General features: G+C 54.9%; 1 protein-coding gene across 2 annotated transcripts; it reads right to left on the reverse strand.

Annotated features, from left to right (window-relative positions):
- Positions 1-63: 63 nt before the first annotated feature.
- Positions 64-17,833, reverse strand: LOC133346788 (sorting nexin-27-like). 2 transcript variants are annotated; one of them, XM_061558666.1, is made up of 13 exons: positions 17,481-17,833; positions 12,567-12,798; positions 11,999-12,191; positions 10,096-10,160; positions 7,893-7,997; positions 7,499-7,577; positions 6,949-7,112; positions 5,181-5,270; positions 4,799-4,948; positions 3,961-4,089; positions 3,621-3,680; positions 2,407-2,463; positions 64-1,464 (listed from the first exon to the last, which is right to left on the reverse strand). In XM_061558666.1, exons 1-13 carry the CDS (start codon positions 17,792-17,794, stop codon positions 1,411-1,413), a joined length of 1,692 nt encoding a protein of 563 aa, XP_061414650.1. In that variant the 5' UTR covers positions 17,795-17,833; the 3' UTR covers positions 64-1,410. The 2 variants fall into 2 exon arrangements, with proteins under 2 accessions (XP_061414650.1, XP_061414649.1); XM_061558665.1 differs by having other exon boundaries at positions 7,893-8,000.
- Positions 17,834-18,863: the final 1,030 nt, after the last annotated feature.

Raw genomic sequence — 18,863 nt, forward strand, 5'->3', positions numbered from 1 at the left:
TGGTTTCACTGGCACCTGCAGGGAGGGCGCGTCCCGGAGCGGATTGAGAGGCGAGAGCAGTGGTTGAGGCTACGCGTGGTTTTTATTGACGGAACGGCTGGCGGGGCGGCACGATGCAGGGCGCGGACACAGGGACGCCGAGGTTAATGTTTCTATTCACGTTGGACTATTTACATCGCGGTACACACGGCGGCGGCGGGGTCGCATGGGCCCCGCCAGGCCGCACCCGCACATGGCATGAGTTTACAAATCTGAGAACGGAACGACAGACGCGTGGCGACCGCTGGTTAAAGATTCACAAGCGACTAAAACAAGCTGCGTGCATTCATCAGGCAGAGACGTTGGCCCTACCAAGAGGATCCCCGTGAAGAGGGACCGCGTACAAGGGGACCCTGTGAAGTGAGGCCCATATAAAGGTACCCCATAAGAGGGACCCCATACAAGGGGACCCCCCCCGTTAGAGTGGGACTCCTTGAAGGGGAACCCCCATGCCAGGGCAGCCGGTCCCTTGGCCTCCGTGCACCTACAGCACTTTAAGTTAATAGCGACAACAATCAATGTGGGTGATGATCGGCTTTTACAAAACGAACTGAAATGACGCGACTCGCACTTCAGTTAGACAGCTCAGATTCGAGTTTTCATTCTACGATTTCCCCCGCCAACGCCAGCCACACGGCTGCGTAGACCCACGCTGCGCAGGCGAGTCACCCCCTAATCACTTGACCCGGTCACCCCAATCAGGTGACGTCGTGATCATCCCGACGCTGGGAACTGGGTGTCGTGGAATCGTTACCGTGAGTTCAATCAGAGTGGTTGCTTGTCATTGACACTGTTACCACCTCCCTCAAACGTGGAGGGAACCCCTGGGAGGTCCCATTTCTGGGGAGGGGGGTGGAAGGTCGGGGGGCCCTGCCCCTTCTGACGCCCACCCTCCCTCGACGTGGGAAGCAATGCTGATATTCCCCGCCCCAATCACCATTCCCCACCCCGCTTCCCTGGGCACACAGCCATGCGGAGCACCTGGGGGCATGGGGTAAGGGGAGGGCCGGGTGAGGGGGGGTCATGGCCCCACTTTATAGAGGGGGGCAGGGCACCCCCACACCCAGCCCCTTCTCGTGGGAGTGCTTGTATGCGTTTGGGTGTACATGTATATTTGTATCGTGCATGTGTATTTGCAAGGACGTGTGCATTTGTGTACAGGTGTCTGTCTACATGTTTAACTTCACCGTGTCGCTGTGCGTGTGTGGGTGCGAGTTTCATCGGTCGCCTGGATTCGTGGTCCCTTCGCTCAAGGATGCGAGAGGTTTGGAGCGTCCGCTGTGCGTGCACCGCACACGCGTGCGTTTACGTGTGCGCGTGCGTGCAAGCGGGCGAGTGTATGTATGTGTGCGAGCTGGGGCAGCTCGGTGTTCACGAGGAGCAAGGGATGTCTGTCATCTGGTTGTTGGTCGGCCTGAAGATAGTCTGCACAGAGAGGGTGGGAGGGCAGAGAGGGTGGGAGGGCAGAGAGGGGACACGTGAGCAGGCAAACTCGCGTGCAGAGCGGCACAACAACAGCAGCAGTAGTAGCCACCGGCATTCACCATGAGGTGGCAGTGACATCACCAGTGTTTGTGCCAGGTGCACATTAAGGCTATCAAGCGAAGTATGTGAGGCCCGCCTGCAGCTGGCAGATCACGGAGACAGAGCCAGCTGTATGTATGGTGAACTTCTTTCGCACCGTACATAGCCAACCGTGCTAATTGGAGGTGCGGGTGTATGGGTTAACCAATTGAGATGACTGGGACACACAAAGAAATACCTACAGTTACACGCATGCACCCACCCAACAGAAATCCGTACATCTACACAAGCACACAATGTAAATGCAATCTTACAAATGCATGCACACATAAATACCAGTCGTTACACAGGGCTCAGCACAGTTTGTACCTCAACTGGAGACTGCTTGGGAACACCGACTGGCACGATTGGCTACGTGTGGTGCAAAAGCAGCTCAACATACACACGCAGGCTTGGGCTGCTAGGTGGCCAGGCGATGGCAGTACAGCTACGAATGTTGTAATCGATCAGTTCGGACCTTTGAGCGTTACCCCTGGTCTGCATGGGCAGTCTCTGGATACTCTGGTTTCCTCCCACGTGAAACGAAACTCTCATTCATGGAATTTCTCAAACATCTCAACGCAGGGACCCTCCTTAGGAGCAGGTGTGGAAACTCGTTGAGGTTATCTTGGGTAAATAAAAGACCCTTGTGTATAAAACCCCACACACATAGACAAGTACACACAAATAATCACACCCATGCAAATATATACAGCCATACCAGTACTACAACCTACAAGCGCATCATCATAATTACTCAACGGCCTGACAGACACTCGAACACGTCACCACACGGGCCTGTACCTTCTGCCCCGTCCCGTGTCTCAGGCTGTTCCTGTTGTCGTCGCCCTCGTCCTCCACCTCACACACGGCAACACAGACACCCCCACGTTACAGTCCCGCTGTCCGCAAGCGCCTATTAAGGCTGGCAGCGTCCAGTGCTCGCCATGCGCCCTCCCCTCTTCCCGGTGCTGTTGCCACACTGCACTGGTGATTATTTAAGGCCGAGGTGACCTAGGAGTGGCCCCATGTAAGCGGCTGCTGCCCTTGCTGCTGATTTTGCTGCCTCTATCAGGAGCTGGGGAATGTAGTCATGGCAACGGGCAGCAGTGCCGGCATGTTAACGAGGCGGACGGGAGAGGGAGGAGCACACACACACACTCGCTCAAATACATCAACACGCTCAATTCACACAGGCTCACATACTTGCACATAAACACAACTCACATGCTCATGTGCACACAAACTCGCACCATAGCTCACACACACCAACTCACGCTGAATCCCATACTCCATTTCACACAGGCTCACACTTGCGCGCTCACACTTGCACTCATACCGAAACTCGTGCTCACACTCGCGCTTGGAAAACAGCAACAGCCACCATTCACCACTGTGCGGTGGTGACATCACCCCAGGTGCTTGTGCCAGGCTAGGTGCACTTTGAGGCCATGTGACGTGTCAAAGGCTTGCTCAAAGGCGATTACTGGACAGGCCTGGGTGCTATGACAGACTTGAGATCACTGACGCACCACCTGCTCCCATCTGTGCCACCTTGCTGTGTTTCAGCCGCCCAGTGCTCTGCTTGTTGTGAGCACACACACACACTCTCTCTCAAACACTGTCACACAAACTCACTCTCAGGTATGGTCCCACACGCAAACAAGTTCCCACACGCAGACTCGAGAAGACTCGCACACTCGCGTTTGTACTTCCAATCTCAGCAGCCCTATGATCCCGGGGCTTTGGGGGGGATGAGGCTCACTCCGTGGGGGTCATGGCCGCCGTGTGCGCTCGCTCATCACTGCCGTGATGGTGGCGATGGTGACGATTCAGATGACGGTGTTCTGGGTGGTGATGGTGGTGGTGGCAACGGTGGTAGGAGTGGCGGCGGTGGTGGTAGGAGTGGTGATGGAAGTGGCAACGGTGGTGGTGGGGATGGTGGCAGTGTTGAAGGTGGAAGTGACAGTGGTTGCAGTAGTGACGGTGATGCTGGTGATGGCGTTGGTGATGATCACCTCTTTTTTCCATTTCAGCTCGCAGAAGATCCTCTCAAAGCACTCGTGCATGTAGTTATACTGGGGGAGGCACGTGCACACACACGAACCCACGCACACGTGTACACGCACAGTGAGCACAAGAGGCCCCTTGGGCCTAACGCGTGAAACTTTATAGCACGTGTTGGTATACTGCTAGAAGTGTGTGTGTGTGTCTTTGTATACTGGCATACTGCCACGACTATTATGTGTGCGTCCGTGCAGATGCAGGTATACTACGAGAGTGTGTGCGGCTTAGTACACAGCGTGTACTCGTGTTGTATGCGCGTGTGTTGTACAGATGTGTGCATGTGTGGCTCACGTAGGGAGTGAAGATCTTCACCCATCGCGGTTTCTTCTCGCCGCGGACGTACTCGAAACAGAACGCCATCCCCTCCTCGTCCGTGTCCCACTGCCGCATCTCGGCCCACTCAAACGAGATCACCTGGTTCTGCAGGCACACACGGGTACACGCTTACATGTGAACATGTATGCGGGTACTCGCCGAAAGGTGAACATGCGCATGGGTACACACCTGCATGTGAACATACACACATGTACATGTCAACAGGTGAACACGCACACCAAGACCCTCCCCTTAGCCTTAAGGGACTGTTTGGGAAAGTTTTGTTAGCGAATACCTTTGAAGTCCTTCTTGGTTCTTTCGGTAAAGTCACGTAGAAGGGAAATAATAAAGTAAAATAAATAAAAAAGAAATCGCATTATTTTATTATTTCCCTTCTACGCGACTTTACCGAAAGAACCAAGAAGATGAATCCCTGCAGTCACGAAAGCTTTAAATCAAAACCTATGAAGGCCGTCACGGCACACGTGGGGGTGGGTGGTCAACACCATGCCTGGCCGCCTCCATCTCCCCAGTGCCGATGTTTTATACACACCCGGCCAGGTACTTATTTAAAACCGAGTCGACCTAGGGGACGTCAGGTTCACAGCACATTAACCAATGCGCCAACACTCCCCATAACACACACACACACCGACAACAGCACAGGGAACACTAACAGCAACGCCCAACACCCCGTGAGGCCGAGACCCCGTGAGGCCGTGACCCCGTGAGGCCGTGACCCCGTGAGGCCGTGACCCCGTGAGGCCGTGACCCCGTGAGGCCGTGACCCCGTGAGGCCGTGACCCCGTCTGACCTCGAGCTGGCCCTCCTGGGTGCAGGCGTGCAGCGAGAAGTGGTGCAGGCCCACGGCGGCCACCACATGGCCCTTCCTGCGCGAGTCGCAGGGGCAGTGCGGGAAGGCCACCTCCCCGTAGCCCTCGCAGCCCCGCACCAGCGCCAGGTACTGGGCACGCCACCGCACAGCAACGTCAACAACATCACCGTCAGCATCATCAACGGCATCATCAACGGTATCAACAGCATCATCACCAAGAGCATTGGCACCATTAACAGCTTCATCAATAGCATCTGAATCATCAACATCGTCAATCAACATCATCGAAAGCATCATCATCGACAGCATAATCACCATCATCAGCAATAGCATCGGCATCATTTACATCTCCGCGTGTCACCTGCAGCTTCTTCTGCTGCTCCGTGAACTTCTGCAGCTGGTAGGATTTCTCCCCGGGCTGCACACGGCCCTTCCGCACGTCCTCCACCGCCTGCACATGCACACAAAGATCCCCCAGGTAGCCTTGAGCAGACCGTTGGGGAAAATGCTACAGCACCTATGAAGGCTGGCATGCCACACGAGGGAGTGGATAGCCAATGGAAAAGCCCGACCTCCATTGACTCTCAAGTTATGATGTTTACATACCATACCAGGAACTCATTTAAGGTTCAGTCTATGTAAGGGAGGCTCAGGACCGGTTCAAATATTCACCACTGTAATTGTGAGAGTGGGAATTGACCTCGGGTTTCCGGGTTCGAATTGCAGTGCACTGATCACGACACTACTGCTCCCCTTTGTCTTTGTGAGTGTAGGTGCGAGCGAATGTAGGTGTGTGTAGGTGAGTGTAGATGGGAGGGAGCGAGAGCAGATGTGTGAGGGTGTGAGCGAGCGTAGGTAAGCAAATGGAGGTGAGCGAGTGTAGGTGAGCATGTGTGGGTGAGCATGTGTGGGTGAGCGAGTATAGGCGAGCAAGTGTGGGTGAGCAATTGAGTGTAGGTGAGCGAGTATAGGTGAACGAGTGTGGGTGAGCAATTGAGTGTAGGTGAGAGGGTGGAGGTGAGAGAGTATAGGTGAGCGAGTGTAGGTGAGCAATTGAGTGTAGGTGAGAGGGTGGAGGTAAGCGAGTATAGGTGAGCGAGTGTAGGTGAGCAATTGAGTGTAGGTGAGAGGGTGGAGGAGAGTGAGTATATGTGAGCGAGTGTGGGTGAGCAATTGAGTGTAGGTGAGAGGGTGGAGGTGAGCGAGTAAAGGTGAGCGAGTGTAGGTGAGCAATTGAGTGTAGGTGAGAGGGTGGAGGAGAGTGAGTATATGTGAGCGAGTTATGGGTGAGCAATTGAGTGTAGGTGAGAGGGTGGAGGAGAACGAGTGTATGTGAGCGATTGTGGGTGAGCAATTGAGTGTAGGTGAGAGGGTGGAGGAGAGCGAGTATAGGTGAGCGAGTGTGGGTGAGCAATTGAGTGTAGGTGAGAGGGTGGAGGTGAGCGAGTAAAGGTGAGCGAGTGTGGGTGAGCAATTGAGTGTAGGTGAGAGGGTGGAGGTGAGCGAGTAAAGGTGAGCGAGTGTGGGTGAGCAATTGAGTGTAGGTGAGAGGGTGGAGGAGAGTGAGTATATGTGAGCGAGTGTGGGTGAGCAATTGAGTGTAGGTGAGAGGGTGGAGGAGAGCGAGTATATGTGAGCGAGTGTGGGTGAGCAATTGAGTGTAGGTGAAAGGGTGGAGGAGAGCGAGTATAGGTGAGCGAGTGTGGGTGAGCAATTGAGTGTAGGTGAGAGGGTGGAGGAGAGCGAGTATATGTGAGCGAGTGTGGGTGAGCAATTGAGTGTAGGTGAGCGGGTGGAGGTGAGCGGGTGGAGGTGAGCGGGTGGAGGTGAGCGAGTATAGGTGAGCGGGTGGAGGTGAGCGAGTATAGGTGAGCGAGTGTGGGTGAGTAATTGAGTGTAGGTGAGCGGGTGGAGGTGAGCGCGTATAGGTGAGCGGGTGGAGGTGAGCGGGTGTAGGTGAGCGGGTGGAGGTGAGCGGGTGGAGGTGAGCGGGTGGAGGTGAGCGGGTGGAGGTGAGCGGGTGGAGGTGAGCGGGTGGAGGTGAGCGGGTGGAGGTGAGCGGGTGGAGGTGAGCGGGTGGAGGTGAGCGGGTGGAGGTGAGCGGGTGGAGGTGAGCGGGCGGCGCGCACCTGGTGGTAGAGGTAGTCGAGGGCCGTGGGGCTGCTCTGCAGCAGCTCCTCGTGAGCGGGAGTGAACACCCACTTGCGCACGGCCAGGCAGGTGCCAGACGCCGCCGACGTGTAGTTCTGCACGTACAGGTGGTGCGGGAACTCGTTGGGCGCCAGCTTGCGCTCTAACGGTGGGGGGGGGGGGGGAGGGGGGGAACGTTAGTCACCCCAATGAGCAAGCAGCACGGTCGCTCGTGTGCCACCGCACGCCGCCACCCAGCAGCAGCGCCAGCGCACGCTGCACCACGGCGGGCGATCTCCTACGTAAGCGCATCTCGAGACTAAGTGAGGCTTCTCTGGATAATAAAAATCATATAATATAATAAAAACACACACGTATCCTTTTGTTCAAAAGACGCTTAATATTAAACACTGCTGCAAGTGTGCAGCCGATTCTGGTTATATTATACGGTGACGTTTTGTTAAGTTCCTCACACTTTAAGCAGCCGGTTATCGTAATTAATTTGGCCAAACGGGCGAGGATCTTGCACCGTGGGAAAACGTCTCGTACCGAACGAGTGGTCCATGACCTCAAACAAGGCGAAGAAGTTGATGGTCTGTGTCTCCATGCCGACTTCCCGCACCACCGCCTACACGAGCACACACGGTAAACACATGCGCACACACACGTGCACGCGTAAACATGTGAGCGTAAGTTACAGCGTACGAGAGTGTTTTAACGTGTTTATTAAAAAGAGTGTGCAACTTTGTGCGTCACAGTGTACGAGTGTGTGTCAGAGCATTTGAGCGACAGTATGAGAACGTTAGTCAGGAGAGCGAGTGTACAAGTGTGTGTGCGAGTGTGCACGAGTTTGTTCGTGAGCGTGTGTTAAAGTGTGTGCGAGTGCACGAGTTTGTTCGTGAGCGTGTGTGAGGGTGGTTGTGATTGTCTACGACGCACGCACCTTGTACACCTGGTCGGTGGTGCTGTTCTTCTTCACCGACACCGTCGCCGTGCTCTTGTTGGGCAGCTCCACGCGCAGGTCCACCTCCGCCACGCCACTGCCGCCCTGCTTCAAGACCCCCCCCCCCCCGTATAACCTTAATAGACTTGTGGGACAAGTGCTGTGAAGCGAGCACCAATGAAAGCCGGCACGGCACACGAAGAGGCGGGGGGGGGGGGGTTGAGGGGGGGGTTGAGGGGGGGGGTGAGGGGGGGGGGCGTGGCGGGGGGGTTGGTGAGGGGGGGGTGAGGGGGGGGGTGCGTGACGACCACCAATACCCACAGCCAACTTTGTCTCCCTGCTGCCCGTGTGTGACGCTCGGCACCGCTGCTGTCGCTCGCGCTACCCCCTGCACCGTTCAGCGTAGACCCAATTTTGTGAATAAATGTTGAAGTTTATTGAAATTATGAGCTTGGGGCTCCATGCCGAACAACAAGACCCGGGGTAGGAGCCCCCCCCCCCCCCCCACAGCTCAAGCGGAACCTGCTCCCTCTAATGGCCCCACCCCGTCCGGGTTGTAAGAGAATTAAAACCCTCGCCAAGCACCGATATGCGTCATGATGAGGATATGAAACTGGATCGCCACTCCCCGCACGCGCACACACGCACACATCGTTACTGGCACACTCACGTTAAAGTTGTCGTCAGTCACTACACAACACCCATGAACATGTTCCCTTGCGGCATGGCTCATCTTTTGTGACAGGAGCCCCTCTAATTGTGTACAATCTGATTAGACTCAACGTTACACCTCTGCGATCCCTCACTTCCTTCGACGCTTGCTGCAGAATCCTTGAATCGCCCCAGGGCAACTGCCCGCACCCTTTCTCCCACGCCCCCCCACCAAGCCCCGCGGGGGTCGCTCCACCACAACTCGCACGCACACACCGCCCGCGTTCCCTCTGCTCGGACGGTCTGCTACACTGCCGATTAACGTTCTAACGTTTACAAAGAACGAGCATTTACAATTCTCATTTCTGCTGTGGACATTTCTAAAACGGTGCGTTCAGCATTGTTTGGTTCACACGCTGGAATTCCCCGTGGCTCTGCTCCGCTGATTTAAACCGAGGCCCTCTCCGCGTGGAGAGGGGGGGGGGCCGCAGACTCGCCGAGCGTTGACCTGCTGATAAAGGTCACTCATCTCAGAGATCTATTCCCAGGGCAGCCACGCGCAACAACGGCGCCGTGTTAAACCGCCCTTACTCCACGCATTGCGTCACCCTCGCTACTCTACACTCGACCTTCAAGCTGGGGGGGGGGGGGGGGGGCTGCGGGATGCTGGGACTATGGGGACTATGGGGGGGGGGGCGATTTTCAGCACAAGAAGAAGCAGCCGAGAGCAGCTTCAGGTCAGACAAGACCCCCCCCTCCCCCACCGTCTACCCACCCCTCCCCCCGCGTGACAATGCGGTCTGGTCACCACGGAAACCGGATGACGTCACCCCTTCCCTGTTGTAACAGTCGCTATTCAGGTTGCACAATGGCTGCATCAACACGAGCGGCACAAACACTCGCTCCTCGCACGCAGGCTCCCCGCACGCCGATGCACACACATACCAGCACATGTGCGTAGCGTTCACAAAGTCGCCAACACAGCCATGCCTGGCGTGCCGTGTAAAGATTAGCACTGGGGAAACAAAGACGGCCTGGAGCGGTGGGAGCCACACCACCCTCACTTGCACTGTAGCAACCTTAATAGGAGCTCGCGAACAGCACTTTCTCCCACCACTATACACGAGATTTTTGTGTGTTTTTGTGTATACATGGTTGTATGAGATGGTGTGTGTGGGGAGCGGTAGTGTAGCGGTCAGCACGCTGCGCTATGGACCTGGCCGCCCGAGTTCGATTCTCGCTCACGGCCAACACAAGTGACAATTATCTGAACCAGTCACGGGCCTCCCCTAGGTCGACTCAGCCTCAAATGAGTACCTGGTGCGGTGTGTAAACATCTCCACTGGGGAGACAAAGGCGGCCGAGCGTGGTGTTGGCCACCCACCCCTTGTGTGTTGTGCCGGCCTTCATAGGTGATCGCTAACAGCACTTGCCCCAACAGTCTGTTCAGGCTGTACGGGGAACTTTGTCTTTGATGGTGTGTGTATGGCGGTGAGTGCCAGTGGATGTTCATGTACGGTGACGAGTGTGAATGGGTGTGCACGGTACTCACATCTGCCGACTCGGACAGGAACTCCTGCATGATGTCGCTCTCTCCAATGACGCGCACAGCACAGACTGTGGGCGACACACACGGCGGGTGAAACACGGAATAAGCCACGTGGGTGACACAGAGAGACAAAACGTCACCTCTATCGGACGCCACCGAATGTGGCTGGTGGCAACTCTGGCGCCCGCCGCGACATGCTCACATGGCGACTGCGGTGGCACAGCAGCAGCAGTGTCCCTGCAGCCCCGTGGGAGCAGTGGCGATGCCCGGTCGAGCCGCTCCCGGCACCAACGACAAACTAACGGGACGAGGAAGTGCGTCTTGAAGGAGCTGACCATGTCACCCTGTGGGCTGATGTAAAGAATAATAATGCCCTTGATCTACCGTCCGTTTGGATGCCGGAGAAATTTCACCAGAGTTTGGCTTTGCGTGGGAGGAACGTGCGTCGTAAACTGAGAGACAAATGCGACATTCAAAGTTCCGCAAGATACATTCTGGAATCTGTTGCAGCCCCAGGTTACAGAAGGGTTAGGTTCCCGAGAACAATCCATAACCCAAATTTTCCGTGTGTTGGAAATAGTTGTGCCTCCCCGACCCGATTACTAGTTTCTTTTCTCTCAGTACCGCATTGCGCTGTCGTCCGTTTTCTATTGCTGCCCGTATCGTATCGCTGTACATACGCTCCGCACTTCCTACGATTCTTTCATTTCATTGAATATCTACCCCAACACTACCTATAATTAAACTAATGGAACATACTGTATCGAAATTTTTTGTGAATAACACGAAACATTTTAATATGAATTGTTAACAGAAAGCAGCCACGCCCGAATGTTCGTTTACCGTGCATTAGGCTAGGCCTAGACTTCTCCGATCGCTGTTGGCCGAGATCATAAGCAATCGAAGTGTAATTGTGTTAAATAAAGTACGCACAGTAAATAACTCATTAAATAATCATAAATGGAAGAAAACTAGCAATAGAAATATGGGAAAAAATTAATTGTTCTATAGAAAAAAACAATGATGTAATACAACTAAAGTAAAATAATTACGTAACGCTACAAAAATCCATTTACCTTAATCCCAGTGAAGCTTGGGCTCCGTTTTGGTGGAGCGCCTCGTAAGGCGGGGCTTACGCCTCGCTCCGCTTTATTCATCCTCAACCTCACCGCGCTGTACTGTTTGCGCTTACGTAACTAACGCAAACTAATCCGCATGTTGAATTTTATTTTTACATGATTTATGGGAGCATTTCCGTAAGGTCGGATTTCCGTAAGTCGGGTCTTCCACAACCCGGGGACTTACTGTATTGGACAAAAATCCCAATTTTCATTAATTTTAACCAAATACGTGACTTTAACGAAAGACCCAAAGAATATGAATTCCTGCAGTCATGAAAGTTTTAAGTCAAGATTTCACCCAGAAAGTACTTTGTGAGAAACAAAGCCCTGCTGGTATCTGTATCTGAGACACGGCGGTGGCGTTCCTGTGTGGTGCAAGGTTTGAGATGGGTGGCTGTGGTTGCGCTCAAGGCTGTTACTAATTAATCTGGCCGATGGCAATCCAAGACAAAGACCGTGGGGGACTTGGGGGTGGGGAGGAGGGGAAGGATGAGGAGGGGTCTTGGGGAGGAGGAGAGGGTGAATAAAAAAAAGTGGCAGGAGGATGGGGAGAGGAAACTGCAGAAGAGGGGGGAGAGACAGGAGGATGAAGAGGGGGAGGAGAAATAATGAGGTGGGGAGGAAGAGGCGGAGTCTCCAGGAGTAAGAGGATGAGAGGAAGAGAAGGAGTTGACGGTGACGGAGGCTGGAGATTGGTCTTCAGTAGGAGGACGAGGAGTGGAAGATGAGGAGGAAGCGGAGCAGTCTCGGGGAGGAGGGGCCAGAGAGGAGGGAGGGGGTCCCACCTCGTTCGAGGTACTCCTCCAGACCGCGGCGCCGTGCGTCCAGCTGCTGCTCGGAGAGGGAGAACGGCCACTTCCCCGGGAGCTTTGGGAACCCGAAGTCAGAGAATTCGCGCTTCAGGTTCTGGTGCAGGATCACGAACTCACGGAAGCGGCGCGAGCAGAGCTGGCGCCCCGCCATGTAGATGTTAAACGCCTGCGGGGATAGGGGACAACAACGCCACAACAGCCCCGTCACTGCCATCGTCACCAGCAACATCATGGCCACATTTATTGCCACCATCGCGATCATCATCGTCACGGTCATGGAAATCACCGGCATCATAACCATGGTCATCCCACGTGATCAACTCGCCAATCATAATAATCATTTTCACCACCACAAGCACAACTCCCTCAACCCCTACACTAGGATAGAGAATCCAACCGGCGACCCCTGGATTGCAAGTCCAGCGTGCGAACCATTGCACCGCTGCGGTGGCTCTTTTTCCTCGAACGGAGACCAACGCAAATCCATCATCCAAACGTCACCGCGGCCCCCGCGGCCGGCGCCTCGTCCCCAGCCTCTCACCACGAAGCGCTCCCCGTGCCGCTCCACGTGCTTGTAGCTCGGCACCGAGATGGGCACGGCGCGCTTCTCGCCGTAGTCGTAGCCCGAGTGGCCCGACGACTCGTCACTCGGGTCGAGCCTCTCGGCCTCCTGCGGTGGCACCGACAGCACGGAGAGCACCAGCTCCCGCTCGGCGGCGCGGATCAGGTCCACCACCTGCTTGTGGGTAGCGCCCTCTACATTCACGCCGTTCCTGCACGCGGCATGCACACACGCGGGACAGCTTTAGAGCACCCGCTGCATACTGTGACGCACGCAAGCGCACACGGGTTCCGTAAACACCGGAGCGCACGAGGCGATGCAGTACAACACACGGGATTCACTGCCACAGCACCAGCGCCATCATGGCCATCACCGCACCACCACCATTACGACTGTCAACACCGCTGCCACCACCATCAGCACGATCGCAACCATGCCCAATTCTACCATCACGACCACCGCTGCCACCACCACCCTATCAAGGTGTGCCCGCTCGCGCAAGGAGGGGGGTCTCAGGTGGCACCAACCAACCTACTGGGCGACTGGCTCCAGCTCAACTGCACAACGAAGTCACACACAGGACAATCTACACACGTACGCATGCTTACAGCACAAACCGGACTCAAACGGTTATAGCACAAACCACGCTGTCGAACACCCGCTGGCAGCAGGTCACGGGACAGACCCAGGTGCCATGGGTTGACTGAGATGACTGGCTAATGCACCACCTGTGCCCCCTACTGTGTGAACCCACACGCAAGCATGATAAACACAGGTGAACCTCACACACACTTACACTTGTTTACTCAGGAAAGCCTCACTGATTTTCAAATTCAGGCGGATCCTGTTAAGTTGTAGCTGTAGGGGGTGAACATTGCCTTGTTTCCAAATTAAATCATGTGCGGTGCTGGTTTTCACATTTGACAAATTGGGACCAAGGTACACGATGGCCTAACGCTTCTTCACTGTGCATCACGAGATATTAAACGTCCAGTGTGGGCAAAGCAGACGGTGCAGACTATTTCACGGTTAATCTACACCGCAGCGATTAACCAGGGGGGCCTGCCGTATTCGAAACGTCAACCTCTACAAAAGGTGAAAAACGCGCCACTGCCGGGCCTGGTCACCGGCCCAATAAACACAAACCACGCACGCACGCACACACACACACAAAACACACACATTTATCACACACGCATGAGCACAAATTGGCATGGGCCGCGATCACTCGCACTGCTGCTTGAAAAGCCCACAGGGTGTCGGTACGGGGGAGGGGGCCTCAGGTCGCCCTTTGGCACTGCAGCCACGTGAGGTCGTGGCTCGGCGCCACTGCTGGACTTAACTAGAGCGCCGGCACAGCCTCACTCACGTGTCACTCGGGGCAAAAGTCCGTGTCATGTGCACGACCCAGCCAGCCACGCGCCATCAGCTGCAGCGGTAATATCACTGGCAGCAGAATCAGCAGTATCGGCAGCAGCATCCACAATAAGACTACCAGCAGAATCGGTGGTAATAGCACTCTCAGCAGAATCAGTAGTAACATCGGCAGCATTGATATCAGCAAAAGTAGCAGCAACAGAAACACCAGTATCATCATCAGCAGTGCCCAGTCTCACGTGACCTCCCAGCCCAGGGGCATGCGGAAGTATCAGGGGGCGGTGTGCACTCGCCCTCCTCACCCCCCACGGGACCTGGTGAGAAGCCACTCACCGCAGCACCAGCCCATATGTCCACGCTGCCCTCGCTGCCCTTCTCCTCCTGCGAGCCGAGAGCTCCCTTTAGTTTCCTCGTGGGGATTTCCCCGTCCCGAATTACTGCTCCCGCATGACCCATTCCCTACCTCACATCAAAGAGCGAGTGCTCAGCCTCCGCTATTTATGGCGGCCTCTTGCTCATGAATTTCTCACAGCAAGAGCCTCGTAGAATCATCATTGTGGAATCACCATCATCATCCGCCAGCCATGGTCAATCCAATGCTGGGTGAAGGCGATGCAATGGTCCACGCAACACCTGCACAAGGCGAGGTGGCCAGCGGTAGAGTGAGCTGCACGCAATCGGCTGGGGCTTGGCTCAGCTCGTAATTCCTCCTGGGTTAATAAATTATGGAATAATAATGTGTGTGTGTGTAAGTGAACAGCGGTCAATGTCTATGGATAAACTCGCACCTGTCATGGAAAAGTAAAATTTCCATCACTGGCTTTGAGCTGTAATCAGGAGATGAGCACCGCCTAAATGCTCATTTGAGCAGAAAGTCACTTTGGCTTTGGAGCCACACACGAGTCGGCTTTATCACTCAATCTCCTCAGTGGACGTCCTCTCAGACGCGCTCCATTCCGTGGCTGTCACTCCATTTCCATTCTCGACTACCGGCCGTCGTGCTTCTCGCCATGACGCGTCCTATCCAAGTCCACTTGAATTATCCTTCACCGTGGCACAACAATGTTCAATAATCGTGGAGTGGGCGCCGGCGACACACCGGCTCTCACGATGCTGTCTCACGGAGGAGAAAGAGGAGGCAGTGAGTCTCACCACAGACTGGGGACCCACCACAGACTGGGTCGGCCCCAACCCCGGGGGGCACGCCGCAACACCCCGACCGACTCGGCTCCAGCCAAGGCAGTGACATCATCATCATCATAGCCATCAGCTGCAGCAGAGGCAGCAGCTGAGCCAAGCTCTTGAAATGGAAACTCATCCTTTGAGGATGATGTATATACACACACACTCATCTGCACGCTACAACACAAAATCAATATATCAACAAAGATCCTCCCCGTATGGCGTTAACAGACCGTTAATGTTGTTAGCGAGCACCTCTATAGGCCGAAATAGCGCACGAGGCAGTGGTGTGGCTACCACCACGCTCGGTCGTCTTTGTCTCCCCAGTGATGATGTTTACACACAGCAACAGCTAGTAATGTACAGCTGCATCGGCTAAGGGAAGGCAAGGGGCCGATTACAAAAATCGGAACCGGCGTTGGCCACAAGCGGGATTGAACCCCGGGTCGTCGGGTTCGCAGTGCAGTGCGCTAACCATCATCACATTACCACTCTGCGCACATATATAACATCAACACCCACCATCATGTCACACACCTATACACATCAACAAAAGACCCACCGCAATATTGTGTGTTTTAAAGGTGTTGTTAGCGAGCACCTATAGAGGCTAGAACGGCACATGAGGGGTGGTGGCCAGAACCCCGCTCGGCCAGCTTTGTCTCTCCGGTGCGGATGGTGACACCCCACACCAGGTACAGTATACTCCGTTAAGGCGACGCGCTCGTTTTCTGGTTCGCCCATCAATAACAGCCCCAGGTAAAACAAACTCCGCTGTGCTTACAGCTGCATTGACACGTGAAGCGAACTTGTCCTGTACGTTACTTCTGTTACGATCGTCTTGACCCCGATCCCCGCACACTCCAACAGAAGCGAATGTATAATTTGCTGAAGCTCATTCTCGTAAATACGTTCGTCGTGATGCCCGTGTCGCGAGCACAATCCTCGATGGCCGTGTGACGAATTGGCGGTGTCACCTCATCAGACTCCCCTCTTCGTACGTATGATGAGATCTATGTTTTAGAATGTCCAAGATAAATCCCCCTATAGCTTTAACACACTTTTGGGGAAGTACTGTTAGCGAGCGCCTATGAAACCCGAAACGGAACACGAGCGGTGGGTGGCCAGCACTACGCCTAGCCGCCTTTGTCTCCCCACCACTGATGTGTTACACACCGCGCCAGGTATTCATGGAAGGTTGAGTGGACCGAGCGGCCCAGGACCTAGTTATGATATTCTTCATCGCTGGTCGTTAGCGGGAAATTAGCGCTGGTCGTCGGATTCGTAGTTCAGTGCGCTAACCACTACACCACCGCTTCCCCACACAGACGTATGTATAATCACACCCACACACGCAATCATCACTCCTCTTGTTGTTGTGCGATGATTTGTGTATATTTGTGGTATGCCAGGTATGAGATGCTGCTGCCGGTATATTGTTGGGAGTGTAATGCACTGCCAGTGTTATTGTTCATAATAGTACAGTACTGTATAGTGCCTCGCTGCACTGTACTGCTGGTGCACTGCCAGTGTTATTAGTAATATAGTGTGTGTGCCATCCGTCTAGTGTGTGCTATTCGTGATATTGTGTTATTCGCCTAGTGTGTGTGCTATTCGTCTAGTGTGTTATCCGTCTAGTGTGTGTGCTATTCGTGCTATTGTGTTATTGGTCTAGTGTGTGCTATTCGTGCTATTGTGTTATTGGTCTAGTGTGTGTGCTATTCGTGCTATTGTGTTATTGGTCTAGTGTGTGTGCTATTCGTGCTATTGTGTTATTGGTCTAGTGTGTGTGCTATTCGTCTAGTGTGTTATCCGTCTAGTGTGTGTGCTATTCGTGATATTGTGTTATCCGTCTAGTGTGTGTGCTATTCGTGATATTGTGTTATCCGTCTAGTGTGTGTGCTATTCGTGCTATTGTGTTATTGGTCTAGTGTGTGTGCTATTCGTCTAGTGTGTGTGCTATTCGTGATATTCGCGATGGGTGATTTAACGACCGTGTTGAGTCACAAGTCACATGGCGAGGATGCGGACTCCGTGCTCTCGATGTTGGCGCGTGGGAGGCGCTGATGTGTCCATGTTGGCGTCCGCGTACCGATGCTGGTGTCCCGTGTTGTTCGTGTAAAGTACTGCGAAGAGTACCGGCGGGAAACTCACCGGTCACTCGGCGAGCACGCGGTGAGCCCCCGCTGGTATCCGTATCAACATCGCGTGCCGCTATTCGCGTGTTCAGCGCGGTGTGCGTGAGTGTGGACGGTGCTGCTGTTGTGACCGAGAGCGTGACCAGGAGCGCCCTGCCGCGAGGAGGGGAGCGCCCTGCCGCGGGCGACTACTCACACGGCGAGGATGCGGTCCCCCTTGAGGACCCCGGCTCGCTCGGCGGCGCCCCCCGGCAGCACGGCGCTCACGTGCTGCAGCGGCGCGTACAGCTCCCCGTTGATGCTGCGCAGCTGCCCGCCCTCGCTCACCTGCCCGCGCACGTTAAACCCGTAGCCCGTCTCCGACTTGACGATGCACACGACGCGCGGCCCATGCTGCAGCTGCTGCGGTTGCTGCGATTGTTGTGGTGGTTGTGGTGGTGGTGCGTGTTGTTGTTGTTGTTGCTGCTGTCGGAGCGGCTGGACCCGCGTTCCCGCCGTCTCCTCCGCCATCTTCACTGCGCTGCGAGGCTGGGGCGGGGGGAGGGGAACTTCCGGTTCCGCGTGACTGCCGCGGGAGCAGCTTCCGGCGGGAGGGGTTCCGGTTGGGCGAGATACCAGGGGGGAGGGGTCATTTCCGCGGGGGGGACGCGACTGAGAGGGGGGGGGGGGTGGCGTCACTTCCGGGATGCGGCCTCTGTGCACGTGTCGCCGCCTGGTGGACGGTGCCCGTCCTGCACCACGGATCTCGCTCGCACGTGGCGAGCGAGCGAGCGAGCTGGCGAAGTGGTCAACTCGCTCCACGGGGCTTTGCCGCGTCACAGAGAGACATGGACTACTGATCGACCTCAGGGCCGGATGGCACATCCGCCCAATGTTGCCGACACCACAGCAAACACTCTGGCTTGCAGCGGAGTCGCCTTGATTACTAACAACGCCATCCTTACTGTGGCATCAGTTTTTTCATTTATTTATTTCAGTTTCATTTATTTGGTAGAGCCCTGTGAGCCATTCGGCTCTTGAATCAGAAACACAGCTCGCCTACAGTGGCTTCAAAGCGCCCCGTCTCACGCTGCCCTGGGCATTTGTTGCGGACATGTGGCTTCCATTGCTTTGCTACCAGCCCTCATTTAAAATGTTAAACGTGTTTATCCATGAGAGCCACACCGAGTCGTGGGACTGTTTAACAGGTCGGTCCTGCGTTGGGTGTTTGTGTTAAATGTGTTCAGCCACTGTATGAACGTTTATGCATTTGAGGAAACCAGAGCAACCGGAGAAAACCCACGCATGCAAGGGGCAATACTATTCCTGCACAGATGGAAACAGGCGAATTTTATCAACTTGCTGTACTGCCTTCTCCTGGCGAGCCAGAGAATAGCACCAGCTGATTGTACTCAGAACCAGGGCTATCCTGAGTGGCGTTTCTCTGGAGCTGCCCCAGCATCACCCAGCTTCAAGCAGTAGCTTAAGGCTCTCGCCCTCGTTCAGGCTGGCGTACGAGGGAGGTACTTTGAGCTCTGGCTCTGCGTATCTGGGGTTTGGAACAATGCGTCGTGAAATGTGCGCTCTATAAATTATTATT

Source organism: Lethenteron reissneri, chromosome 24, assembly GCF_015708825.2.
Source record: "Lethenteron reissneri isolate LAM-NWPU_2019-01 chromosome 24, ASM1570882v1, whole genome shotgun sequence".
NCBI classification, from domain to species: domain Eukaryota; kingdom Metazoa; phylum Chordata; class Hyperoartia; order Petromyzontiformes; family Petromyzontidae; genus Lethenteron; species Lethenteron reissneri.